Source organism: Phyllostomus discolor, chromosome 13 (assembly GCF_004126475.2).
Source record: "Phyllostomus discolor isolate MPI-MPIP mPhyDis1 chromosome 13, mPhyDis1.pri.v3, whole genome shotgun sequence".
Classification (NCBI taxonomy): domain Eukaryota; kingdom Metazoa; phylum Chordata; class Mammalia; order Chiroptera; family Phyllostomidae; genus Phyllostomus; species Phyllostomus discolor.
In genome coordinates this window covers 52,583,368-52,605,829 of record NC_040915.2, presented here as the reverse complement: position 1 = coordinate 52,605,829, position 22,462 = coordinate 52,583,368, and the positions used below count along the sequence as shown (strand labels likewise).

At 53.1% G+C, this 22,462-nt stretch overlaps 2 protein-coding genes across 3 annotated transcripts in view; both read left to right on the top strand.

Moving 5' to 3' along the window:
* The first annotated feature begins 1,185 nt into the window (after positions 1-1,185).
* UNG (uracil DNA glycosylase) lies at positions 1,186-9,856 on the top strand. Its single transcript, XM_028528192.2, has 7 exons — positions 1,186-1,395; positions 2,040-2,246; positions 2,800-2,895; positions 5,161-5,258; positions 6,043-6,131; positions 6,850-7,028; positions 8,744-9,856. The coding sequence occupies exons 1-7, from the start codon at positions 1,264-1,266 to the stop codon at positions 8,882-8,884; spliced, it is 942 nt and encodes a 313-aa protein (XP_028383993.1). The 5' UTR covers positions 1,186-1,263; the 3' UTR covers positions 8,885-9,856.
* Positions 9,857-13,498: 3,642 nt separating this feature from the next.
* The window catches only part of ACACB (acetyl-CoA carboxylase beta), a 95,214-nt gene continuing 86,250 nt past the window's right edge, over positions 13,499-22,462 (top strand). Inside the window, exon 1 of one of the 2 annotated variants that reach the window (XM_028527582.2) lies at positions 13,499-14,405. The gene's annotated coding sequence lies outside the window, so the exon portion shown is untranslated. Of the gene's footprint in view, positions 14,406-21,660; positions 21,797-22,462 lie in introns of those variants that run through there. The other variant, XM_036014429.1, reaches the window with a different exon arrangement.

The following is a 22,462-nucleotide window of genomic DNA, read 5'->3' as shown; positions in this document are numbered from 1 at the left end:
TGTCTTTTCTGGAATTTACTAGTAAAGGAAATCATACAACATATAGCCTTTTGGGCCTGGCCCCTGTCATTTAGCATAATGCTTTCAAGATGTATCCTTGGTGTTTGTATCAGTTGTTCCTTTGATTGCTGCATAGTATTCCATTGTCCTGGTGCCCCACTCTCCACCCACTGAGGGACATTCGGGTTGTTTCCCGTTTAGGTCAATTCCACATAAACTCCACTCCTGAAGAAGCTTTTGTGTGAACATAGATTTTAATTTCACCTGTGTAAACACCTAGGAGCGGGATTGCAGGGGCACCTGAAAGTGTTTGCTTTACTTAATACAAAACTGCTGAACTGCCTTTTCAATGCTTCCAGATTGGGGGGGGGGTGGCAATTCGTGCAAGGGGGTAAAGGCCACACAAGGGACAAGCTGGTTATGTCCAGCGAAGGCTGAGATCCGCATTCATTCATGCCACCATAGTGGGAGCTTCTGTGAGAGAGGGAAGCAGCCTTGCCACCAGAATAAGAAGCTGGTATTTTATTCTAACCATATTTGGAAGCTGCAGGATTTTCACCTGAGGGTTATCATGATACCATTTACATTTCAAACAGATTACTTGGTAGGAAAGAGGTGACGAGCTGGGATTGTAGCCAGGAGATGGAGAGAGCAGCAGCTGAATTCAGAGTTTATTTTGGAGACGGAACCAAGAGGACCTGTTGAAGGTTTGGGTGGGAGGAGGGAGGGACAAAGAAGAGTCCCAGGTGTGTTGGAGGTGTGGGGGTGCTTTTCAGAGAATGACTAGTTTGAAGTTTAACCTTTACGACCTCAAAGTCTTCCCCCAAACTTTGCAGGTTAAGGCACAAAGTTGGACCATTCTTAGCCTTAGTTTGCTGTCAGTAAAATGGGCTGTGAAAATGGGATGAGATAATGCAGCATCTGAGAGCTCAACAAATGCTATTTTAATGCTAATTTCACTCCCACAACAGGTGCTTTTCTTTCTTTTTTTTTTTTTTTACTGCGGAGAGGAGCAGGGACTTGCCCCAAGGCAGAGAGGTGTGTCAAGTGAATAACTGAAAGAGTAAATAAAGGAGAGAACCTACCCTGCCCCCAGCAGCCCCTCTCGCACATGCGCACTAGGCCATCCACCGCCCCCTGCCCAGCCCACCCCCTCGATTGGAGCATGCGCGAGCGGCTTGGCGCCAATTCCATACCGCCACTGTCTGCGCCAGCCTTGTGGGGCCCCGGGCGGCGCGTGCTTTCTTCCCTCTCGGCTTCGGGATGATCGGCCAGAAGACGCTCTACTCCTTTTTCTCCCCGAACCCTGCTAGCAGGCGACGTGTCCGTAGCCCCGAGCCGGGCGACCCGGGGACCGGCGTGGCGGCGGTAGCTGAGGAGAGCCGGGATGCAGCGGTGAGGCACGGCGGGGACTGCTTGCGGGGCCGGGGAAGGGGGGAAGGAGGGCGAGGGAGGCACGGCGGCGACTGCTTGCGGGGCCGGGGAAGGGGGAAAGGAGGGGGAGGGAGGCGGCGGGCCCCGTACGACCGAGGAGCTGCAGAAACGTGCCCCAGACTTAGAAAGCTGAGGTCCCAGTTCAAAACAGCCGCCACCATTCTCCAGGGGCGGCCATGCTAAGGGACCAGCCTATAGGAGCGAGCTTCGGGGCCTACGGCACCAATCAGAGGCGAAGGGGGCTGCCCTTCTTGTTCCTCCGTCCTATCTGAGGAAGGAAAGGGCGGGCCCTCGGGAGGAGGGCTTTTGCCGCGAAAAGACCACGTGGGGATGCGAGTGGCGGGTCTGGCGGGGCGGAGCTCCTAGTTGCAGAGCTTCCGCTCCCGCGAAAAGCTCCTGTCCGCCCAGTTTTAGTGCCAAACACCTAACTGGGGGACAACGGCCTGGTTTTCCAGAGTCCGGCTTTGCACCAGCATTGCGAGTGGAGCTGAAACCCACGAATGGGTGTCCTCTTCTTTGGGTCTTTGGGATGGGGGCGGAGCCTGCTAGCGCCTGGGGGAGGTCCCTTGAAGCTTTTGACCCGTCTCTGCGCGGACCACTTGCAGGCTAGCCCACCCAAGAAGGCCCGGGCAGAGCAGGAGGAGCCCGGCACACCGCCTTCATCGCCGCTGAGCCCCGAGCAGTTGGACCGCATCCAGAAGAACAAGGCCGCGGCCCTGCTCAGACTTGCTGCTCGCAACGTGCCGGTGGGTTTTGGTGAAAGTTGGAAGAAGCATCTCAGCGGAGAGTTCGGGAAACCGTATTTTATAAAGGTAAACAAGAAGCCTGGGTGGGGTCCTTTGCCTTGTTAGTATAGCAGGCCAAGGCCACTTTTATAGGATATTGCTTTCATTGTTCCCTATTTTATCTCCTTTAACGTCTTTTTCACGCTAAGGGGGTAAAATAAAACCATGGTGTTTGAATGCACACATTTATATTAGTTAAAGTGTCTAAGAGACTAAGGTGGTATGTTTTCAATGCATTTCGTTAGTCTGCTTTCCGGAAAGAGTTGCATAGTAAAACCACAAACAAACCTAGCTGCGGGAAACCTGGCCTCGCCTTTAAAAGGAGGGGGGGATTGGCATTAACAGGAAATGGAGGGGTCTAGACCAGTCAGCTTTGACCCAGCCCAAAGAAAGGGAGGAGATTGAACAGATTGAGTAAATTTGTTGTGGGGTGGGTTTTTTTTGTTTTGGGGGGGGGTTGGTAAATGAATTTGGATATAAAACAGCAAAGAGCTAGATAATGCTTCACTTAACTTTTCTGTTGAATTTGTATGATTTCCATTGAGAATCTGATTTTCAGTCTAGTTTCTCTTTCAATCAGCTAATGGGCTTTGTTGCAGAAGAAAGAAGAAATTACACTGTTTATCCACCTCCACACCAAGTCTTCACATGGACACAAATGTGCGACATCAGAGACGTAAGTACTAGTTGTCGGTGAATTTAATAAGAAGGGTGTGGGGATTAAATAGCACTTCTTAATGAGTCATGTCAGTGTCCATAATTCAGTAATGAGTAAGATACTAAAATTGTGAGATTTGTCAGGCTGTATTTTAACCTGTATTTACTGTTGTTTGTTTTTTTACAAAAGAAGAATACACACATAGACCCCGTGTCTATGTGCTCTCATTTCTTGTATGTTATTTAATCCTGAAATGCACCCCAGTCCCGTGTTAAGGAGTACTGCGGTGGTGAGGGGGAAACCGGGGCATGGAGCAGCGATGTCTTTGTCCCTGGGCTATGGGCAGCCCCGCCTCGACTTGCAGCTCTGCGTTCTCTCTGTCCCACCGCGCTATCTTTTAGAGCTGACGCTTTCCACCTCTTACCTTCTGTCCCAAACAGTTTTGCTGCCCTGGGAACAAAGCCCTTTGCTTTGGTTCCTTGTGCACGATGGCTGCTGCCTGGGGGCTCTGGTCCTGCCAGTCCCCTGTTCAGAAGCTGGTCTGTGCTTTTCCACTGTCTGAACTGTCAAAGCTGAACATGAACATGACCGCATCCTACTCACCAGCCTTGCCACCGCCTCCCGTTCTTTGACGTCAGAGTTGAGCTGTGTGGCGGCCCTCTGCTCTCTTCTGTCTTTTGACAGCCAGCGAGATCTATGGCACCTCGCTGGAGCCTGTTCCCCATCACCTTTGTGACCCGGATTTCCTCGCAACTCCCCAAATATATGTAGTGTCTGCTTACACTGGAGGATTTTACATTTTGCTGTTACCCCTTTCCCTCCCGCATTTGTAAGTGGAGAGCAGGGATCCTGTGATTTAATAAAAATATCTGTTAAACAGGAGTGGAATAGGTGAATAAGCCATCTTGATAAGGCCGCTATACCTAATACTTAGTGAACTTCACAGTTTTCCATTTAGAGTAAGGACTTTGGATATAGCTCCATATTTCTGAAGTTCAAAAAACAAAACTGAGTCCTTCAAAGTTCAGTACTGTTTTGTGCATAGCATGTCCTGTTCTGAAGACCAGTGATCGGGGTAAATAGGGAAGAATAAGAAAAGAGCATGGAACTGAGGATCAGGTGGCCCAGCAAGGCTTCTTTGCAAAGGAGCACGTGGAGGGAATGGGAGGGAGGGTTACCTGGCTCCTCCCAGCTGTCCCTTTCCTGGGACCAGAACTGAAAAGCGTCCCTGCTGGGACAGGTTGTTTCATGCTGGGGACCGTGTGAGCCTCGGCAGTAGGAAGGGAGAAGCCCGTGAAAGCTCCCTGCTGAGGGGAGTGTCTAAAGCGGGAGGATGTGGCGTGTGCCAGCTGTGGGAGGAGATTCCAAGATGGCAGGTACACCTTGAGCAGCAGCATGGGGGTGAAGAAGACGTGGGCGGCCTCCAGATCAGAAGGGCGAGCTGTGTTTTCACGCCCCTGTGACAGTGGCCTAGTTACTTTTCACCGCATCTGCCGCCCACCGCCAGGGCTCTTGGGCCTGGCCTCCTTACCTTCTGGTTTCCTTCCTTAGTGCGTGTAGGGGAACAGGCACCTTCCTGTGCCACTGGTGGGGGATTTGAGTTGCTCCAATTTGTTGAAAAGCAAATTGGAATGTGTCTATGAATATTTAAAATACACTTACCCTTCGGCCTTCAACGCCGCTGTTACACATACTCTGTAGAAATAAAGGCAACAGTGTGGAAAGATACATGTACTAGGGTGTTTACTGTGTAACTTTCAGTAATGGGGGAGGGAATGGAAAGCTGGCTGACTGCCCATCAGTGGCTGAGCTCTTCTGACTTGAAGGGTGCCCGGAATGTGATGTGTGCCACAAACATGGGTAGGGTAGTGGGTACAGTAACCCCAATTCTGTAGGTAATGAACACTGACTGGATGAGAACAGGATAGCGTAGCTGGGAGATCACCAGCTACTTTGTTTCTGGGTGGTAGCCCTTGTTTTCAAGGATGTGTTTCCCTTTGTAATCTGGAAACTGGGAGGGACGGAAGCGAAGCTGACCCCAACTGTGTCCGAAGGGAGCGGGCGGTGTGGCGGGTGATCGGGGGAAGGGGGATTTGGTGGTGGAAAGTAATGATGTCCCCGCACCTGCCGCTTTCTTCTGGGGGTCTCAGTTGGGTCAGCAGGCGGGCCGGCCGTCCCTCTCGTTCTCTTGTCCCCTTGTGTGTGTGGGTCATCGGTCAGCCAGGTGTTGGTCCGCACTGCCTACGCTGGAGTATTGTTTAATTTGCCTCCTGGTGTTTGCAGGTGAAGGTTGTCATTCTGGGACAGGATCCATATCACGGGCCCAATCAGGCTCATGGGCTGTGCTTCAGTGTTCAGAGACCTGTTCCACCTCCGCCCAGGTAGGACGGATCGCCCTGTGGGTGGCTCGGGTCCACGTGCGGTTACTTTCAGATGTGTCCTTTGCGAATGACGGGCAAGCCTATCATTCGGGGGGACTTTCACTAGCTTTAGGAGCAGGATTTTTATTTTCTTTTCTTAAGATTTTATTTATTTTTAGAGAGGCGGGGAGAGAGAAAGCGAGAGAAACACAGATCAATTGCCTCTCACATACCCCCAACTGGGGATCTGGCCCAAAATCCAGGCATGTGCCCTGACCGGGAATCGAACCAGTGAAGGGCTGGAGCAAAATATCTGTCTCAGCACTGGTGACATGGGGGGACTGGGTCTTTGTCGGGGAAAGGGTTAGTCCTGTGCGCTGGAAGGTGTTCCACCCACCCAGCGTCGGCAGCACCAGCCCTCTGGAACCAGAGAGTTCTCACAAATGGCGATGAGAGGTGTCCTCACACGTTGCCAGGTGTCCCTTGGGACAGAAGTCAGCCCTGGTTCAGAACCACTGCTTTAGAGGATATTTATAAATATATACAGATATAACACTGACTAAGCATCCATGGGTGGGTGTTGTAACTCTTGGGCTAATTTATTTAGGTTTTCTCAAGTGCAGTTCCTTAAACAGAACAAAATGAAGGTTTAGGCGGAAGGAGTGGCTGTGTTTTCTCTGAATCAGTGTGTATGCTTTCGTCCCCTCCGGGCCTGGCGTTCCGGCCTGTAACTTACATGTCGAGAGGTTCCTGAATTTTCAGAATTGTGCTTAACATTGTCTCTTTCCTTCTGGCTTGCTTTCAGCTTGGAAAACATTTATAAAGAGCTGTCCACGGACATAGATGGTTTTGTCCATCCTGGTCACGGAGACTTATCTGGGTGGGCCAAGCAAGGTAAAACCACCGTTGCCACGTACCTCTCGGGCGGGGCCCACGGTCCTCTCCTCTCTGTCCACTTACTTCTGTTTGTAAAAGATGGTCGTGAGGAACGGGGATGCCCTGGGTCGGGGAATGTATCTCCTTTGTGTCCTGCGGCCCGAGTTGTCTTTCATGTTTTCATCATAATTTGGAAAGGGTGGTCCTCGTTATTATTTTATATTTATCCACTTAGTCGGACTTGGACCATTTAGAAGGTTGCCTCCCGTTTTGTCACCTCACCGTACGCTGTGTTGTATGTGTTCAATACGTTCCTATGGACTTTTTTCTTTCTTTTTTTAACAAGGAAACTGTCACCACAATAAAGAATATTTACCCTTTGGTTTCTTACAGTTAGATTTTTTTCCCCCCAATGAAATACTTTGGCCTCCTTTTGTTACTCTCTGGCATTATTTAATGTCACTTAGGACACTGTTCGAAAATTCTTTCCGATGACCGGTGATAAGTCATTTCCACTCACTGTTGCAAACGTGGAAGATGTTGAAAGTGCAGCGGTGAGAGCTGGCTGTCCTCTGATCTCACCAAGAGGTGCCCGGCGGTCTGTTTTGTAACACTTCCTCTATGGCCGAATTTCAGGCAGCCGCTCTGGACGCCACCCTGAGGAAAGGTCTCCTTGGGTGTCGGGCTGGCTCGTTGCAGCCTGCCTTTAACCTGCTTCTTCGGTGTGTGTCCGTAGGTGTTCTCCTGCTCAACGCCGTCCTCACGGTCCGGGCGCATCAGGCCAACTCCCACAAGGAGAGAGGCTGGGAGCAGTTCACCGACGCGGTTGTGTCCTGGCTGAACGAGAACTCGAGGGGCCTCGTGTTCTTGCTCTGGGGCTCTTACGCTCAGAGGAAGGGCAGCGCCATCGACAGGGTATGTGGTTCTGAGCCCTTTAAACCAGTTGAGAGAATCTAGGGATTCTTGCAGCGTGGTCCTAGAACACTCAACATCTTCCACATTCATGTTCCAAGTGAAATTTTTGTTTTTGCATCCATCCCTCGCTAAACTTCCTCCTCTGAACTACCCAAGGATAAAAAGTACCACCTACCCAGTTGTTCTGCCAGGAGTCAGATACCATTCATAACGCCTCCCTGCCTCTGTCTTTTTCCCCTTCTCCCCCCTGCCCCCCACCCTCCCCACATCCAGTCATTCATTCAGCCTGCCTTCTGTCTTCACTGTCACTCAGACCCGGCCCCGCCCGGAGCATTCAGGTGCCTGACCCCAAAGGCCCCGACTCAGGCCAGCAGGCTGGGGTCGGTCGTGGGAGTGGCCCTGCTCTGCCTCTCAGCCTCAGCTCCCCACTTTTCTCTCTCAGCTCCGGGCTGCCTGCACCTCTCCCAGCTTGGTTCCCTGTGCCCCACTTCCCTGCCTGCTGTTGAGTGCCCTGCCGCCTTTGTCCTGAGTGGAGAGGTGTCTCCCTTCCCCAGAGGCCAACCAACGTGCCCTTCAAAGAAAGCTCAGCACAGCCCCCATTCCCATGAAGGGCCGGTGCGGCAAGCCAGGCAGGGTGCTGATGAGCACTTGAGCCCCATTGCTTCTCGTGCTACTCTGCCCGTGCAGTCATCCCTCGGTTCTCGGGCAGCAACTAGAAGCTGGGTGCTGGTGATATTCCCAATTTACATGTACAAAAAACAATAGCCACTTAAGGGGGCTCCACAACTTCCCCGTGGCTGCACAACTAAGGGGCAGAGCCAGGACTCGAACCCAGGCTGTCCACCTGCAGGCTCCGTGCTCTGGACCACACTGGGCTGTGGGGCTGCAGGTAGGGCCCCTCCTGGACTGAGCAGCTTGAAGGCAGGGATGTTTGGAAACAATGATTTGTTAGGTCGTTTTTACTCAAATACAGAAAAGAATAAAGAAGAAAACAAAGTCTTGTCTTCCTGCCCAGTGAACCACAGGGGGAATTTTAAACTCAAAGTGCCCCCTTTCTGTGGGGAGACGGTTCGGACAGTAACGAGAGGCGCAGATAGAAGTCAGCACTCCCCACCGTTTCTTTTCCCTGAAAGAGCTAGTACAAATAGTGTTTAGGGTATTCATCAAAAAAATTTTTTTTGATGCAATTACCACTTGTTTTTTCACTTGATATATTTGGAAGGTCTTCCCTTACCAGCACAGGTACTTGGCCTTGTTCTAGCGGCCATGTGGTGTTCCACTGTACGAACTTAAGGAAAATATTTCTGGCCAGTTGTGTAACATTGGACTTCCATTAGTTGTTACCCGGATAAGCAGGGCTGCCGTGGACCTCCTTAACCCTGCGTCTTTGGGTAGGTAGAGGCCTCATGGGTTCCTGCAGCACGTGTGTTCTCAGCAGTGGAGTTGCTGGATCCTAAGATACGGCACTTAAAAATGGCGTGGGCGGCGCCAGGTTGGAGGCTGAGACCGGGCCTCTGCAGCCGCCGCGCCCCGAAAAGGTCGTGGCGTCGCCCCGCAAAGGAATGAGCATGCGCACTGGTGCTCTGGGGTGAGCGCTGAAGGCAGATGCACACAGTTAGCGAAGGGGGGCGGTATACCAGCCCTCAAGCCCAGGCGTCCCGCCTCTCAGCTGTTCTCTTAGCCGTTCTCTTAGCCATTCTCTTGTTCTCTTTCAGAAGCGCCACCACGTGCTGCAGACGGCCCACCCCTCCCCGCTGTCGGTGTACCGCGGGTTCTTTGGGTGCAGGCATTTCTCTAAAACCAACGAGCTGCTGCAGAAGTCTGGCAAGGAGCCCATCAACTGGAAGGATCTGTGACCCCGAACTGGGGGGCTGTAGCGGTCTCCGGGCAGTTTTTAGAAGGTTGCCGGTGACGAAGTCAAATTGAGAAAATAATTTCCGTGGTGACCCTTAAGCATTCTGCATATGGGAGAGAAGGTTTGGGTAACGCGGGCACGAGCCAGGCTGCCCTGGAGGGGCAGCTGTATCCAGCAAAGTCTGTGCGCTGTGACCGAGTCCGTCTCTGCATTGCGGCTTTGGCCTAGAGTAGGCGTCCAAGTTCTTGGAAGGGAGAGGAGCTCAAGTTCTTGACTCTCCTCCCCTCTGTTTGCTTTATGGTTAGAGATGGGCAGATTGGCACCTTTTTGGTTTATATAATTCGCTGCTACTCGTTTTTACCTGTAGGTTACACTTTAGGTTATAAGATGTTGAGTGTTTTTATTTAGAAAGATTCCCCTTTGCACATCCTGGTGTTCCAGTCCAGGCCAACTTCCTCCTTGAAGGAAATAGGATTTTTTTTTTTTTTATTTTTTTATTTTTGCCAGTTCCCAGAAACTGGGGCTTGATTTCCTGATGGTAGCCTGCAGTGAGCCTTAACACAGAGGCCAAGAGAAGTGGGCGGGTCTTGTTTATACGGCTCTCCTAGTGTTTCTAGGAATAAGCAGTGGAAGTTGAACAGGAAGGAGGAGAAAGGGGTTTTTTGTTTGTTTGTTTTTAAGAGGAAATGTTTTATTTTTTTCCCAGACGTATCTTGAATTTGAGGCCGCATAGTGCCAGGTGCTATTTTATAGGGACCGAAATCATTTTGGGATGTCTTTTGCAACGCTGGAGATTTTCACTTTTTTAAAAAATACTTATGCAGATGTATATATGTATTTTTTCAAATCCTTTGGCTAAGAGATGATAGGTCTGCACCTCCATCCCAGATCCTGCTAGAGATGCTGTTTTGCTGTTAGCTGGGTTCAAAGTTAAACCTGCTAGGGTTTGGAAATAAAGGTTTTTGAAGTTTCACTTTGTGCGGAGTACGCTTTCATGCCGAGTGCCCTTCACCAGCCTGCTCCTGAGCCTGGGCATCCACTGAAGCCCTTGGACTGCCCTTGTGCTCTGGTTGCCGTGGTGACCATTGTGGGCAGGAAGGGCCAGCTCCGGCCGCCCTTGCTCCTTCCCCGCCCGCCTGGCCGAGCCACCCACCCCTCCTTCGCCGGGCTTCAGTAAGCACTGGGCGGGGTTCTGGGGAGGGGCACATCCCACCCTGGAGCACCATGGAGTTGATAGACGAGGCAGGGTCCGCTGGGACCCTAAAGGGGCCACTAAAGCCAGAACACAATTCTGCGGGGATCTTGGCATTCCGGGCAGTGCTGTGTCCTGCCAGGTCCTGGGATCCTGAGAGGGGAGCTTCCCACCCTCCCCCCTGTGCTAGGGTTTGCAGACACTCCGGGAAATTGAGGCGAAGTGGGAGGCAGGATGCTGGAAGGGCGCCGCCGAGGCCCATCAGGATGGAAAGCTGGGTGGATGCCCCAGGGGTCAGAGGGCCCGGTAGCACACGTGCGTGTATTTAAGAGCGTTAGCAAGAAGGCCAGCCGTGGGTACGCCTGGAGAGGCCCAGCTGTCTCTTAGGAATGCAGGATGGTCCTTCCCAGAAGGAAGACAGGACAGAGATGCAGTCTTCATTTGCCCCCTGGTACCTTGGGGCCCTCCCTCGGCATTCCAGTGGGTTGGTGTTTCTGTTACAAGTTGTGTTTTGACACTTCCGTCCCCCGCACTGCTGTGAGGGACAGGATGCAGTGAGTGCTGAGTCACCATAAAGAATCGGAAAAGCAAACATTTTCAGAAGTAGATTGAAACTTGGTAGTGGCCCTTCAAACAGAACAAAGAGCAGCGTCTTAAATGGCCTATGACTCCCTTGCCCCTCCCCTCCAAATAATGCAAATTTAATCACTGGTGTTTTGGGAACAAGATTCGTTATGAACTTTTGGCTGTGTCGTCAACTTTTGCAGGTGTTTTTGGATTTGTTAGAGCGTGGGATATACCCCAGTGAAAGGCAATCTTTGCCGTTTGGGCCAAGGGTCAGCATACTTTTTCTGCAAGGGGTCAGGCAGTGTATGTTTAAGCTTCGCAGTCGTCCCCTCTCTCAGAGCTCCTCAACTCCGCTACAGAGAGAGCAGCCACGTGCCAAGTTTAAGCGATGGGGTGTGGCTGCTTCCAGTAAAAGTTTATGGGCGCTGAAGTTGGGAGGTCATGGGATCTGCATGTGTCGTGAAATCTTTAATTTTCTTTCAAACTCTTCACAGACATCAAAACCACTTTTAGTTCGGGAGCCATAGGAGGACAGGCAGTGCAGGTGCAGTTTGCGGACAGACGGACAGACAGACAGACCCCTGTTCCAGGGGCTCCCGCTCAGGCGCCAGCAATGACAGAGCCCGGCTGCTGCGTCCTGGCACTGTGTGTGCAGCTGTGCGTGGCTCGCTGCTGCGGGAGCAGCTGAGAACCTGGCCACCAAGGGTTCCTGTCCCCTGCCCCCAGCCGCCCCATCTCAGGCAAGGAGAAGGGGATCTGCTGAGGGCTTCTGGCAACAAGGAAGTCAGTTATGCAAAATGCGCTGGGAACCCCGAGATATAAAATAATCATGTGGGAGCCACTATCGGTGATCGGAGTCCAGCAGGGCAAGATAGGAGGGATGGGAAGTGTGTTTATAGACCTCAGGATGTCATTAATGTGCTTCCATCATTCGATAAGATGACACATTTTCCCCCTTTTAAAATTCACTTTCTTGCTTCAGTTGGCTCCCGGCGTAGAAAGCCTTAGAAGGGGTTTTGGACTGGAGACGCAACCTCGTTGGTGTGCCTGTGCATGGCAGTGGCTTGCCGTCTTTGTCCGGCCCTGGCGACGTGCGAGGTGTGGGCGCCAGGCCACGCTGGAGGGTCCTGGGGGGTTGCCCGGCGGTGACTCAGGCCAAGAACAGACTGGAACGGATGCCTGCTGGAGACGGCCTCCTGTTCAGGGTAAAGTTACCGGCTCGCTGTCTCGGTTGGAGCCAGTTTTTACGTTTTTGAGGCATGTTTGGAAGTGCAGACACGGTGAGTAAGGATGGCCAGGAGGTCAGGGCTCTGCATTCTTGGCTCCTCGGCTGTGTATTTCCTGTGTCCTCGTATTTGGGGCGACAGATGCAGTGGGGGGGAGCCGTCCAGAGGGTTGAGACAGGCAAGTAGTGCTCCTCAAGCCTCACTGCAGACTCACTCCAGGAAACTGAAAGACAGTGATGCCGGGCCCACTCCCAGAAATTCTGATTTAATTAAGGCCCCCAGAAGGAGGAGGTGCCATGTTTATAAAGTGTCCGGTTTGCAGTGGGACCGGCAGCTTCTTTCCAGTTCCCCCGTTTCCCTAGACTGTGGGGTCGACGGGTTTTTGGGGGAGGGGGGCATTAAACAAGTATGACTTTCTGAATGTGCATTTGAAGAAATATATTTTTCTATTAATGTTCTTAGGTTTGGTGGGAGAAGTTTGTGAATGACTTTGGTTTCAAGCCTTTCATGTGGCTTTTAAGAAACTTATGCCTTGCCCTGGCCAGGTAGGTCATTTGGTTAGAGCATCATCCCAATATGCCAAGTTTATGGGTTCGATCCCCGGTCAGGGCACAGACAAGAATCAACCAATGAACAGACAAGAATCAACCAATGAATGCTTCAATAAGTAGAATAACAAATCGATGTTTCTCTCTCCCTCTTCCCTAATATTAAAAAAAAAAAATAAAACCTCTGCCTTAGAGAGCCTCGAAGAAGAGCTGAGCCACCAGAGTTCTTCCTCGGAGCGTGTGTTGGGGTGGGGGAGGCGTGTTTCTAGTCCTTCTGAAAGTAGGGTGTTCCATTACGTTTTATTAAGTGCCTGTCATGAGCAAGACACTGGGAGCTCACCCTATGCCGCTTCGTTTAACTTGCTCGCCCACGTGGGAACTCGGATGAGGAAACTGACTCGGCCATTTGCCCAAAGCCACAGGTGACAGGGCTAGGATTCAAACCCATGCCAGCCTGGTTTCAAAGCCCAGTAGTTCACCCTGGCTGGTGTGGTTCAGCGGATTGAGTGCCAGCCTGGGAACCAAAGGGTCACCGGTTCGATTCCCAGTCAGGGCACATGCCTGGGTTGCTGGCCAGGTCCCCCAACAAGGGGCGCATGAGAGACAACCGCACACTGATGCTTCTCTCCCTCTCTTTCTCCCTTCCCCTCTCTAAAGTAAATAAAATCTTAAAAATAAAAGCCCAGTAGTCTTGTCACTGTTGACACTGCTCAGATCCTAATTTGCTGTCATCGGGAGTTTAAATTTTGACTCACAGATGGCTCTTCCAGGACACACACGGGAGGACTGTCTATAGTGTGAGGATCGCACGAGCCTCTCTAGAGTGACGTAGCCTTGGTACGTGATCTAACCACGCTCTTGGGGGCTGCCTGTTGACTATCAGAACCTCGAGGCGCTGTGCTAAGTCCCCGATCTGTATTGTTTCATCCTCAACTGTAAAGTGAATGTGGCACCATCCCAGGTGGCAGCTGACGACACCAAGTTTTCAAGAAGACACAAGGCAGGCAAGAAGCGTGCTGCCTACTCCCAGAAAGTAGGATCTTCTCCTACTGTCCAGTGGAGAAGATCCCCAAAAGTCCACTACTGGATGCCTTTTCCTTCTTGGAAAACAAGCCCGCAGGTGAAACAGCTCCCCCAGCAGGGTGAGGGCTGCACCTGGCGCGGCCGCCCCGTGAACCGTTTTTGCATAAGCTCAGCCCTCTTGCTGTTTTTTCCACTCGCATCCCGGTGTTGTGGAGCACAGTGTGCTTTTGTGTGGCCTCTGCTTTCCTGCCGCCCGCCCCGCTCCGGTTTGGACCTGGAGGTGACCTTTGTCCCACATGCCGCCAGCCGTCCCCACGTGGCAGAACACTCTGTGACTCTGGGTCTCTGCTCCCAGCCCTAGCAAGAGCGAGTGGGAACGGCGCTCTTGGGGTTTTGTTTTTCCCCAAGAGCTCAGGAACGGGAACCATTCCCTTGACTGGTGTGTGCATGGAGACGCTTTGACCAAAATCTTCCCCGGGGAGAGAAGCCAGGTGATCTTTTGATAGGGATCACCTGGGCCCATTCACACACCGGGGCCTTGTTCCAGGAGCCGTTTGACAAACGACGAGCAACCTGCCGTTCGTTTTCAGCGTGTCCTAGGAGGACCTACGTGACTCCGTATTGCTCCCAACTCAGATTTTAGCACCTTGAGGCTTAGCCGTCTAAGATTTTTGAAATAAAGCAAGCCACGGGAGCGGAAGGTGGAAAACGCTGTGCTGCAAGCAAAATCCTCCCCCACTTGATCTGGATTGTTGCTGCTCTTTGGTGCCTTGGAGGTTAAGTGCACCCGGGATATTTTTAAACTGGCCAGGGCCGGTTAATCTAAAAGGGACATTTACAGGCACGGCGGGAGCCGCTTGCCCGCTGAGCTGCAGGCCCTCCGCAGACAGGGAACCTGGACAATGTGATCCCCAGCGCACGGTCCGTGGAGAGGACATGGGGAAAGAAAAGGCGGAGGGAGAAGTGGTAAGTGAGCTTGCCCCTCCCTGGGGTCAGGGACTGAAAGCCAGCGGCGAAGTGAATGGGAATTCCCCCCCCGTACAACTGGGTGCCTGTGAGCCCTGGCAGGGTGGGGGCGGTGGAGCACTCATGTTCTGTTTGGGGGAAGCCGATCCGAAGGGCCCTGAGTGTAACACTGGTGAAGGAGACGGGTCTCCTTTCTTTGCTTCTATAAATGGTTACGTTGCTGGGAATCCCCGTGCAAACTCCCTAGCTCCACGCACCGAAATGGTTTAGGTCTTAGGTTTATTTAGAAGGCAGTTCTGCGATGTTTTTTATTTTGTCCAAACTTTTTTATTTTTGTCCCCAGACTTTTAAAAAATACTTTATTTTTAGAGAGATGGGAAGGGAGGGAGAAAGAGAGGGAGGGAAACATGGATGTGTGAGAGACACGTGGATTGGTTGCCTCTCACAGGCCCCCAGCCGGGAACCTGGCCCTCAACCCAGGCACGTGACTTGATTGGGAATCGAACCGGTGATGCTTTGGTTCCCAGGCCGGCTCTCAAGCCACTGAGCCACTCCTGCCAGGGCTCAAACTTCTGTCTTAAGGAAAAGTATTCTGTTTCTCAAACTGGATTGTGTTTTTAAAAAGCAGACTTTGCCCTGGCCGGGTGACTCGGTTGGTTGGAGCGTTGTCCCCGTTCACCAAAAGATTACGGGTTCCTCCCCCAGGTCAGGGCATGTTCCTAGGTCGTGAGTTCATCCCCCGGCTGGGGTGTGTGCGGGAGGCTCCCAGTCGGTGTTTCTCTCTCACGTTGATGTTTCTCTCTCTCCCTCCTTCTCTCCCTCCCCTCCCCCTCCTCTAAAATCAATGAACATGGCCTTGGGTGAGGATTAAAACACTTTTTTTCAAAGGAGCCTCTAAGAGTAAAGCATTTATAGTGTTTCTGTGTTGCTAAGAAGACATCGTTTTTCTTTAATTTTTAAAAACCCGATTACAAACTAAAGGGCGGCAGAAGTGCAGAGGACAGTGGGGCATCTCCTCGCTCCATCCCTCCATCCACCTCCCCTCCTCAGGGAGCTGCTACACGCCGTTTGGTGTAAAACTTCCCAGGTCTCGTTTCCTGAATACGTCTTATTCTTTGCTTCCGTCTGGTACATAACTCTCTCTCCCACACGGATCACTATTATTTTAACATAAATGGGCTTCCCCACGGCTGATGGGACCCACCACCCAGATTTGCTGGGGACTTCCCAGAAAGCGAGTCTTTTCCGTTGAAGAACTGCAGACTATGAATGGTCGCCTTCTAACAGGGCCTTGGCAGAGCTTTACAGGATGTGATTTCTGTACTGACCTCTCCAGGTTTTGAATGGAAAAGACCCAGCCAGTGCTCAGCCAGGTCATGGGAGGTGCAGACACGCCCTATATTTGAAAAGCTGGGGCGAAGCTGGTAAATTCCCTCCTACTTGGATCCCCTTTAGATCCAAAGTAGAAGTGCGAGGGTTACATTACTCATTCTTTATGGTGACGTAAACATTTTAACCTTCTGCAGTGGAGGTTTTACGAAAACCTCATCCCTGTAGAAACTTTGGGGCCCCTTATTCTAACGCTTCTTCTGAATTTCAACTCCGGGATCCTTCACTTCAGAGGACACTGGGGATGCCTGGAAGCGAGGGCGGAAATGTTGCCTTTTACCTGCGAACCCGATGCACGCATCGGATAGCGGTCTCATAGAGCGCTCTCTGTGTTACAGCGGTGAACTTGGCATTGAGGAGTAAGGGGCCGTGCTCCTGTATTCATTCTGTGGATCCAGGACTCTCTGTCCTGGACAGGCCAGGCGGGCACAGCAGGAAGCCTGAGGTCTGGGTTATCGGGAAGTTGGCACATGCCGGGTGGTCACACATAGGACAGCCCTGGGGCAGGGGATGGGGGCGTGTAATTGACTCCCTGCCACAGACCAGGAAATCAAAGTTCAGAGAATTACCGTGGCAGGCTCAGGTTGATCAGATAACACACAGCACAGCCTCCACCCAGGTCAGCCTCGCGCCAGAAGTGCTGCTGGCGACCTCTCGGGGCCCCAGCACACCTGAGCACCCTCACGTGCGGGGGGGGTGGGGCCCTGGGGCACAGCCGCGCCCCTCCAACAGCCTGGGCTTCGTGCCCCTCCCCCTGGACTCACTGAGGCCTCCCCAGCTCTTCAGATCACATTAAACCACCGGTGAGAATGATGGTGAGTGACAGCCCCGAACACACTCCCCTTTCCACTTGGAAGTAAATGGGTCTCGGGCTCCAGTAAATTAACTGGGATCATTTGTTGTTGGAAGTGCCCCCATTAGCAGGCTCTCCCCACTGTGTCCTAAGGAAGGCTGTGGTCCCCTATTGCCACACTCTCCACAAAGCGGGGCCGTGGGGACCCTCCTGTTTGGGATGATAACCCGTGCAAGGTGGGAAGGGGCTGTGGTTCCAAGCAGTTTGGGAAACATCGGGCTGTTTGCTGGGATTCCTGCCCCATCTGCTTCCAACATTCCCTCCACCTTCCTGCTCGGCAGCCCCTCCTGGCTAACCCACACGGCCTGTCTCGGCAGAAGCACCCTGCTTGGAGAGCAGCGTCCCTCACCTCGCAGACCGAGGCTGGGTCCCTGTCCCATGCACAGCACAGGCTTCTCCTCTGTGACAGTTCTCCTGGCTGGGCCCTTACGGTCACCTGTGATCTTAACACAGTGACGTGGTAAACCCACGCGGGCAAGGCCATTCCTGTGCGGTCTGCTCCGTGTCTCCAGCCGCCGGCACCAGGCATGGCAGGTGCTTGGGAAATACCAGCGCTGGATGAGTGGATGGTTGAAGAAGGCAGGTTCCCGGCGCAGAAGGAACAGAGGGGAAGGAGGATGGAATTCCACATGCAAAGGTGGCGGGGGCCCAGGCCCCGGGGCGCCAGGGGTGGCCTGCGTCAGCGGTTTCTGCAGGGACGACTCACGTGAGAGGCCGGCGGAGCAGATGAGCCGGATTAGCCCCGGAGACGGTCAAACACATTTTCCACTGCAGGCAGGAGACCTGCTCCTCTCACATTTCTCCGAGGCAAGGGCTGGTCCGGGACCCCGTGGGCCAGTTTCACCTTGGCTGGCAGATCATCTCCCATCAAAAGTTGCATTTGGCTCAACCAGGCATTGATTGAGCACCTACAGTGTGCCAGGCACCAAAGCATACCTTCCTGGGTCCACGCTCCTGGGGACTTGGGTAATTGGAGTCTTTTCCCGAAATTCACAGACTTTTCTCAAATGTGTTTTCCTCTCCGAAGTTGCCCCCCAGGTGGTGGCCCCTGCAGCTGCACACCTGCCGGACTCTAAAAAAATCAGGCGGTTTGGGATGTGGCACAGAGACACAGGGATGCAGATACGAGATGCTTACTTGCACATCCGTCGCTGGGGCTGTCCAGAGACCCGGGGGCTCCGACGTCAGTCTGAGAACTGCTCACTCTCCCCAGGTCTTGTTTCTGGTTTCTGATTCCACACACTTCAGAGGGTAGCCCCTTGATAAATTCAGCCAGCAGCCAGCTCACCCCCACCAGTTACACACCTAGGCCTTGGAGTCAGGCAGGTCAGGTTTGAATTTCATGTACCTCCACGCTCTGTGACTTGGAGCAAGTCACAGGGCCCCCCTCTCTGGGCAGTGGGTTTTCATGCTTGATCTGTGAAATAGGATAATAGTAATAATGAATACTGTGAAATGGATGAGAACAATACTTCCCTTGTAGGGCTGCTACAAGGAGTCAACGAGATTCTGGATGCAAGGTGCTCATTACAGTGGGAAGAGTTGCAATTATTTATTAGCATAGTGAGTGTTTGTAGCAAGGAGCAAGAGAGCAGAGGCTCCTTTTGGAGGTGAGGGTTGCAGTTCTGTGGGTAACGAAGTGTGACGTTGCACCAGCACCCTGGGTCACAATCACAGGCAAAGGCAAGGCTCTTGGAGTGCACAGGGGTGTGCCTTCTCAAGTCTCACCGTTTGCACGGAAGTACACCTCCCTGGGGCTGGGGGCGGGGGAGCACCTGAAGGTTGTCCCATAGCTTTTTCAGATGGAAAAGAACTGAAAACAAATGACTATTCACAACAGAACCAATTTGCTGATTGCCGCTCCTGGTTTAGCAGCTTTGGCAGAGTCCCCATCTTCAGCCAGTAGTTAATTAACTCACCGTCTGGCAGGGAGCCAGGAGCACTTTCTGCTTCAGCCGCGCAGCACACGTCCCCTTCCCTCAGCTCTCCCTCTCTGCCCGGGAAAGGGGTCTCTCCGAACTGCCTTCCAGACATGGCTTTTCCTGATTCTGATACTCTAGACGTTGATCTGAAAGTCTTTTTCTTCATTTGGGCAGAACGCTGCTGTCTCCCTCCAAGTCTTTCCCAGGAGAAGGACCCCAAATCTAGAGAAGTGCTTTCCTTGTTTATTTCTTGGTTGCATTTTCGTTCCTCAAGAGTGGATGCATTTAAAGACGAGCCCTCAGGTCCAAGGAGCCAAGCAGCGCACTGTGATGACCACGTCTCAGCTCTGCCGACGCGGGGTCTTTCTTGGGGCTTATGGAGGGGAATTCTGTGCCCAAAGCAAGAAAGCATGAGGGTGAGGAGCATGGGCTGCCAAGTGAGGCCACTGGGTCCTGAACATGAACTTGGGGAGTGACTGGGCCTGTTTCCTCTCCTGTAAAAGGGGAGTGAGGCCCTGGCTGGTGCGGCTCAGTGGATTGAGTGCAGCGAAGCAAAGGGTCACCAGTTCAGTTCTCAGTCAAGGCACAAGCCTGGGTTGCAGGCCAGGTCCCCAGGAGGGTGCGTGCAGACCACACATTGATGTTTCTCTCCCTCTCTTTCTCCCATCCTCCTCCTCGTCTAAAAATGAATAAATAAAATCTTTAAAAAGGGCAGGGGGAGTGAAAAGTGGTACCTACTGCAGAGGGTTGCAGGGGAAGTGGAGACCACGCGTGTGAAGCTTATGACAGTGGCCCTGATGGGCTGGGCGCTCGATAGACACTAATGACACGGGAGAACACCCTGTGGTTTGTTGGGGTCACTCCCTGTGCCCGACAATGCTCCAGCTCTTTCCTTTCATCCCTTCTTTTCCCCCCGTGTTGGCATTGAAAAAAATCCTCTCTGAAAACGGAACCCTGGGTGCACTGTTGGTGGGAATGCAGACTGGTGCAGCCGCTGCGCAACACAGTGTGGAGGGTCCTAAGAAAATGAAAAATGGAACTGCCTTATGACCCAGCGACTCCACTTCTGGGTATATGTCTGAAGAAACCCAAAACACTGATTCGAAAGAACAGGTGCACCCTGTGTTCACTGCAGCATTCTTACAATAGTGAGGGCAGGGAAGCAGCCCAAGTGCCTATCACACAAGTGGACACAAAATAGAATGTCACTTGGCCATGAAAAAAAGAATGAAATCTTACCATTTGCAACAGCATGGGTGGACCTAAAGGGTATTATGCTCAGGGAAATAAGTGAAACAGAGAGAGACAAGTACCACATGTCTTCACTTGTGTGTAGAATCTAAAGGACAGAAGAAAACTCCGAGACACAGAGAGCCACAAGGCACGGGGGTTGGGGAGCTGGGTGACAAAGGTGAAGGGACTGAGAAGCACAGATGGGTGGTTATGAAACAGTCACGGGGACGTCAAGTCCAGCACAGGGGATAGTCAGTGACCTGGTGATAACCCCGTGTGGTGCCCGGTGGGCACTGGGAATACCCGGGGGACGCTTTGTAAGTACACCGTTGTTTAACTACTGCGCTGCACACCTGAAACTAATACAGGAAAATATGGAGTGTCAACTGTCACTGAAAAATAAATTTTAAATAATTCTCTCTCTGAATAACAGGAAAGTGACCCCGGCCCATGCCACCCTCTGCCCCAAACACGCACAGTCCTTGGGAACGTCACCCTTTGATCAGTGAGCGGGGGAGGAGGGAGACCAGACTGCCTCTGAAGCCCCAGGGATGTCCCTGTCCCCTTTGGGAAATGGCCCCTGTGGTGCCTCCCCCCACGCCACTCGTGGCTGGAGCCTGGAGAAGCTAAAGTGAGCCCCGGGGATGTCCCTAATGTCAGGGGCTGCCTATCCCACCTGGGCCGGCTGGTCCCCAGGGAGTGGCCCTCCTGCCCGACCAGGGGCTTGGTGGTGCCTATTACCAAGCGGGAGTCCATTCGCAGAGGCCGGCCCTCCCAGCGGGAACCACGCTCCCCACCGCCTGCCTCGTTCTTCCCCTGTTGGCGTCCAGGAAGGTGAAGGTCGTGTCCAGGGACTGAAGGCATTTTGGCTGGACCTGCCGACAATGGGATGAGGCGGGCGAGGGAGGCGGCTGGTGGAGGTCGGGGGTTACGATGAGCTGTGCCCTGCGGAGGGGCGGCATCAGACGCTCACGGCTCCGTCCCCTGGGAATGTCCTGACTTGGAGGTGGCAGTGAACTTGCCTGAGGCTCACTCTGTGTGCAGGTGGCAGAGTGGAGATGGGGAAGCAGGTCGGTTTCCAGGGCCCCAAACGAGGAGCCCAAGGAAAGTGGGTTTTACCTGGGTATAGAAGGGGACCTGGCCTGCAGCTGGCACCTGGGGGCTGGGTATGGCTGTGCCCCTCATTTCATGTGTGACCTCTGGCCTCTGTTCATCCGTAACTCTCCAAGTGCTCCCCCTCTTAGGCTGTAGGTTGGAGCAGGTGGCTTTTGGGGAAATACTAACCTGTGATTTCCCTGGCCCCTTGGGCCAGAATACAGGTGAAAGAAGCCACCAGTCAGCTTTGCATGCCCTGGCAGCCTCACGTGGTCACTCCCATTACCTTAATTCTCTGAATTTGGAAAAGGACCTTGTGCCATCGCCTGCCAGCTAGACGGTCCTGATGCTTCTGCTTTTCTTCCCATCGTGCCTGACTTGGCCAGACCCAGGTCTGCTGAGACTCCCTCCCCCCCTCCCAGCAGGTGTCTGACCGGTGACCCCATAGGGACAGAAGGCTGCCTCAGCCTGGTTTCCCCGTGTGCACCAGGCTCTCGAGATCATGGGAATGTTTTGCTTTAGAGACACGGAGTTGGGCAAGGGGACGATTGCATGAGTGGAGAAGGAGACCTAAGTACAGGAATGTGGCAAGCCAGAGGGAGGCGGCAGCCTCTTGGGTACCTGAGCTTGAGGCCAGGTGAGGGCTGAGCCTGGACCTTCACAAATGGCTTCTGTGCGCGGGTGACAAATAAGGACGTGTGCAGCACAGCTGACTTGGGAGAGCCTTCCCCGCATTGGAGCACCGGCCGTTCAGACTCCTCCCCCGGGGCCTGAGGCCACCACCGGCCTCCTGCTGAAAGGTGACACTGTCCGGGCTGGGTTCCCTTAGTCACTCTATGAGAGCCACTGTCAGACTCGAACAGGCGAGAATGCAGCTGGCCGCTGTGTCCGCAGCGATGGTAAGTGGCAGGCAGCACGCTCTCGGGAGCTCATCTTGGTGGGAGGGCACGTCCGAGTGTGAACCGGGACTGCTGGTGGAACACCGACCACCTGCTCCTCGCTCGCTCAGAGACCTTGCCAGCTGTGGGAGTGGAGGGGGGCTGGGAACCAAACTCACGGCCCCCCGGCTGCTGAGCCCTCGTCTGGCTGCTGGCCAGCACTTGTCAGAGCCGAGCCGGGTCCTGCCTCCACGGTGGCCGGGGCCGTGATCGCTCTGGAACCTGGCAGCTGTCGCTTGCGTTCGGTTTGCATAAAATAGAAATAGCGCTGGCCGATGCGTGGTGTGGGGTCAGCTGGGTTATTTTAGCAGAGGGCCACAGCTTGGCGTGGCGTGGCCCACAGAGGCTCATGGGAAGGGCCCCTCTGGTCTCTCCTGCCTGTGGAGCCAGACCCCACACACAATGCTCCTAGATCGGGTGTCAAACTCATGTTCACTGGGGGCCATATCAGCCTTGTGGTTGCCTTCAGAGGGCTGAATGTAATTTTAGGACTGTATAAATGTGACTATTCCCTAATGGTTAAACGAGAACTCAGCGCTGCCGCCAGGTAGAAACAAGGTGCCGGGCCGGATCAAACAAGGTGGAGAACCGGATTCGGCCCATGCGCCTTGTGTTTGCCACCTGTGT

Bases quoted from the DNA above. Each gene is read 5' to 3' on its own strand.
- UNG (XM_028528192.2), top strand. From the start codon at position 1,264: ATGATCGGCCAGAAGACGCTCTACTCCTTTTTCTCCCCGAACCCTGCT. The intron at 1,396-2,039 runs GTGAGGCACGGC...GACCACTTGCAG, and splicing joins AGGAGAGCCGGGATGCAGCG to GCTAGCCCACCCAAGAAGGC. The intron at 2,247-2,799 runs GTAAACAAGAAG...TCTTTCAATCAG, and splicing joins GGAAACCGTATTTTATAAAG to CTAATGGGCTTTGTTGCAGA.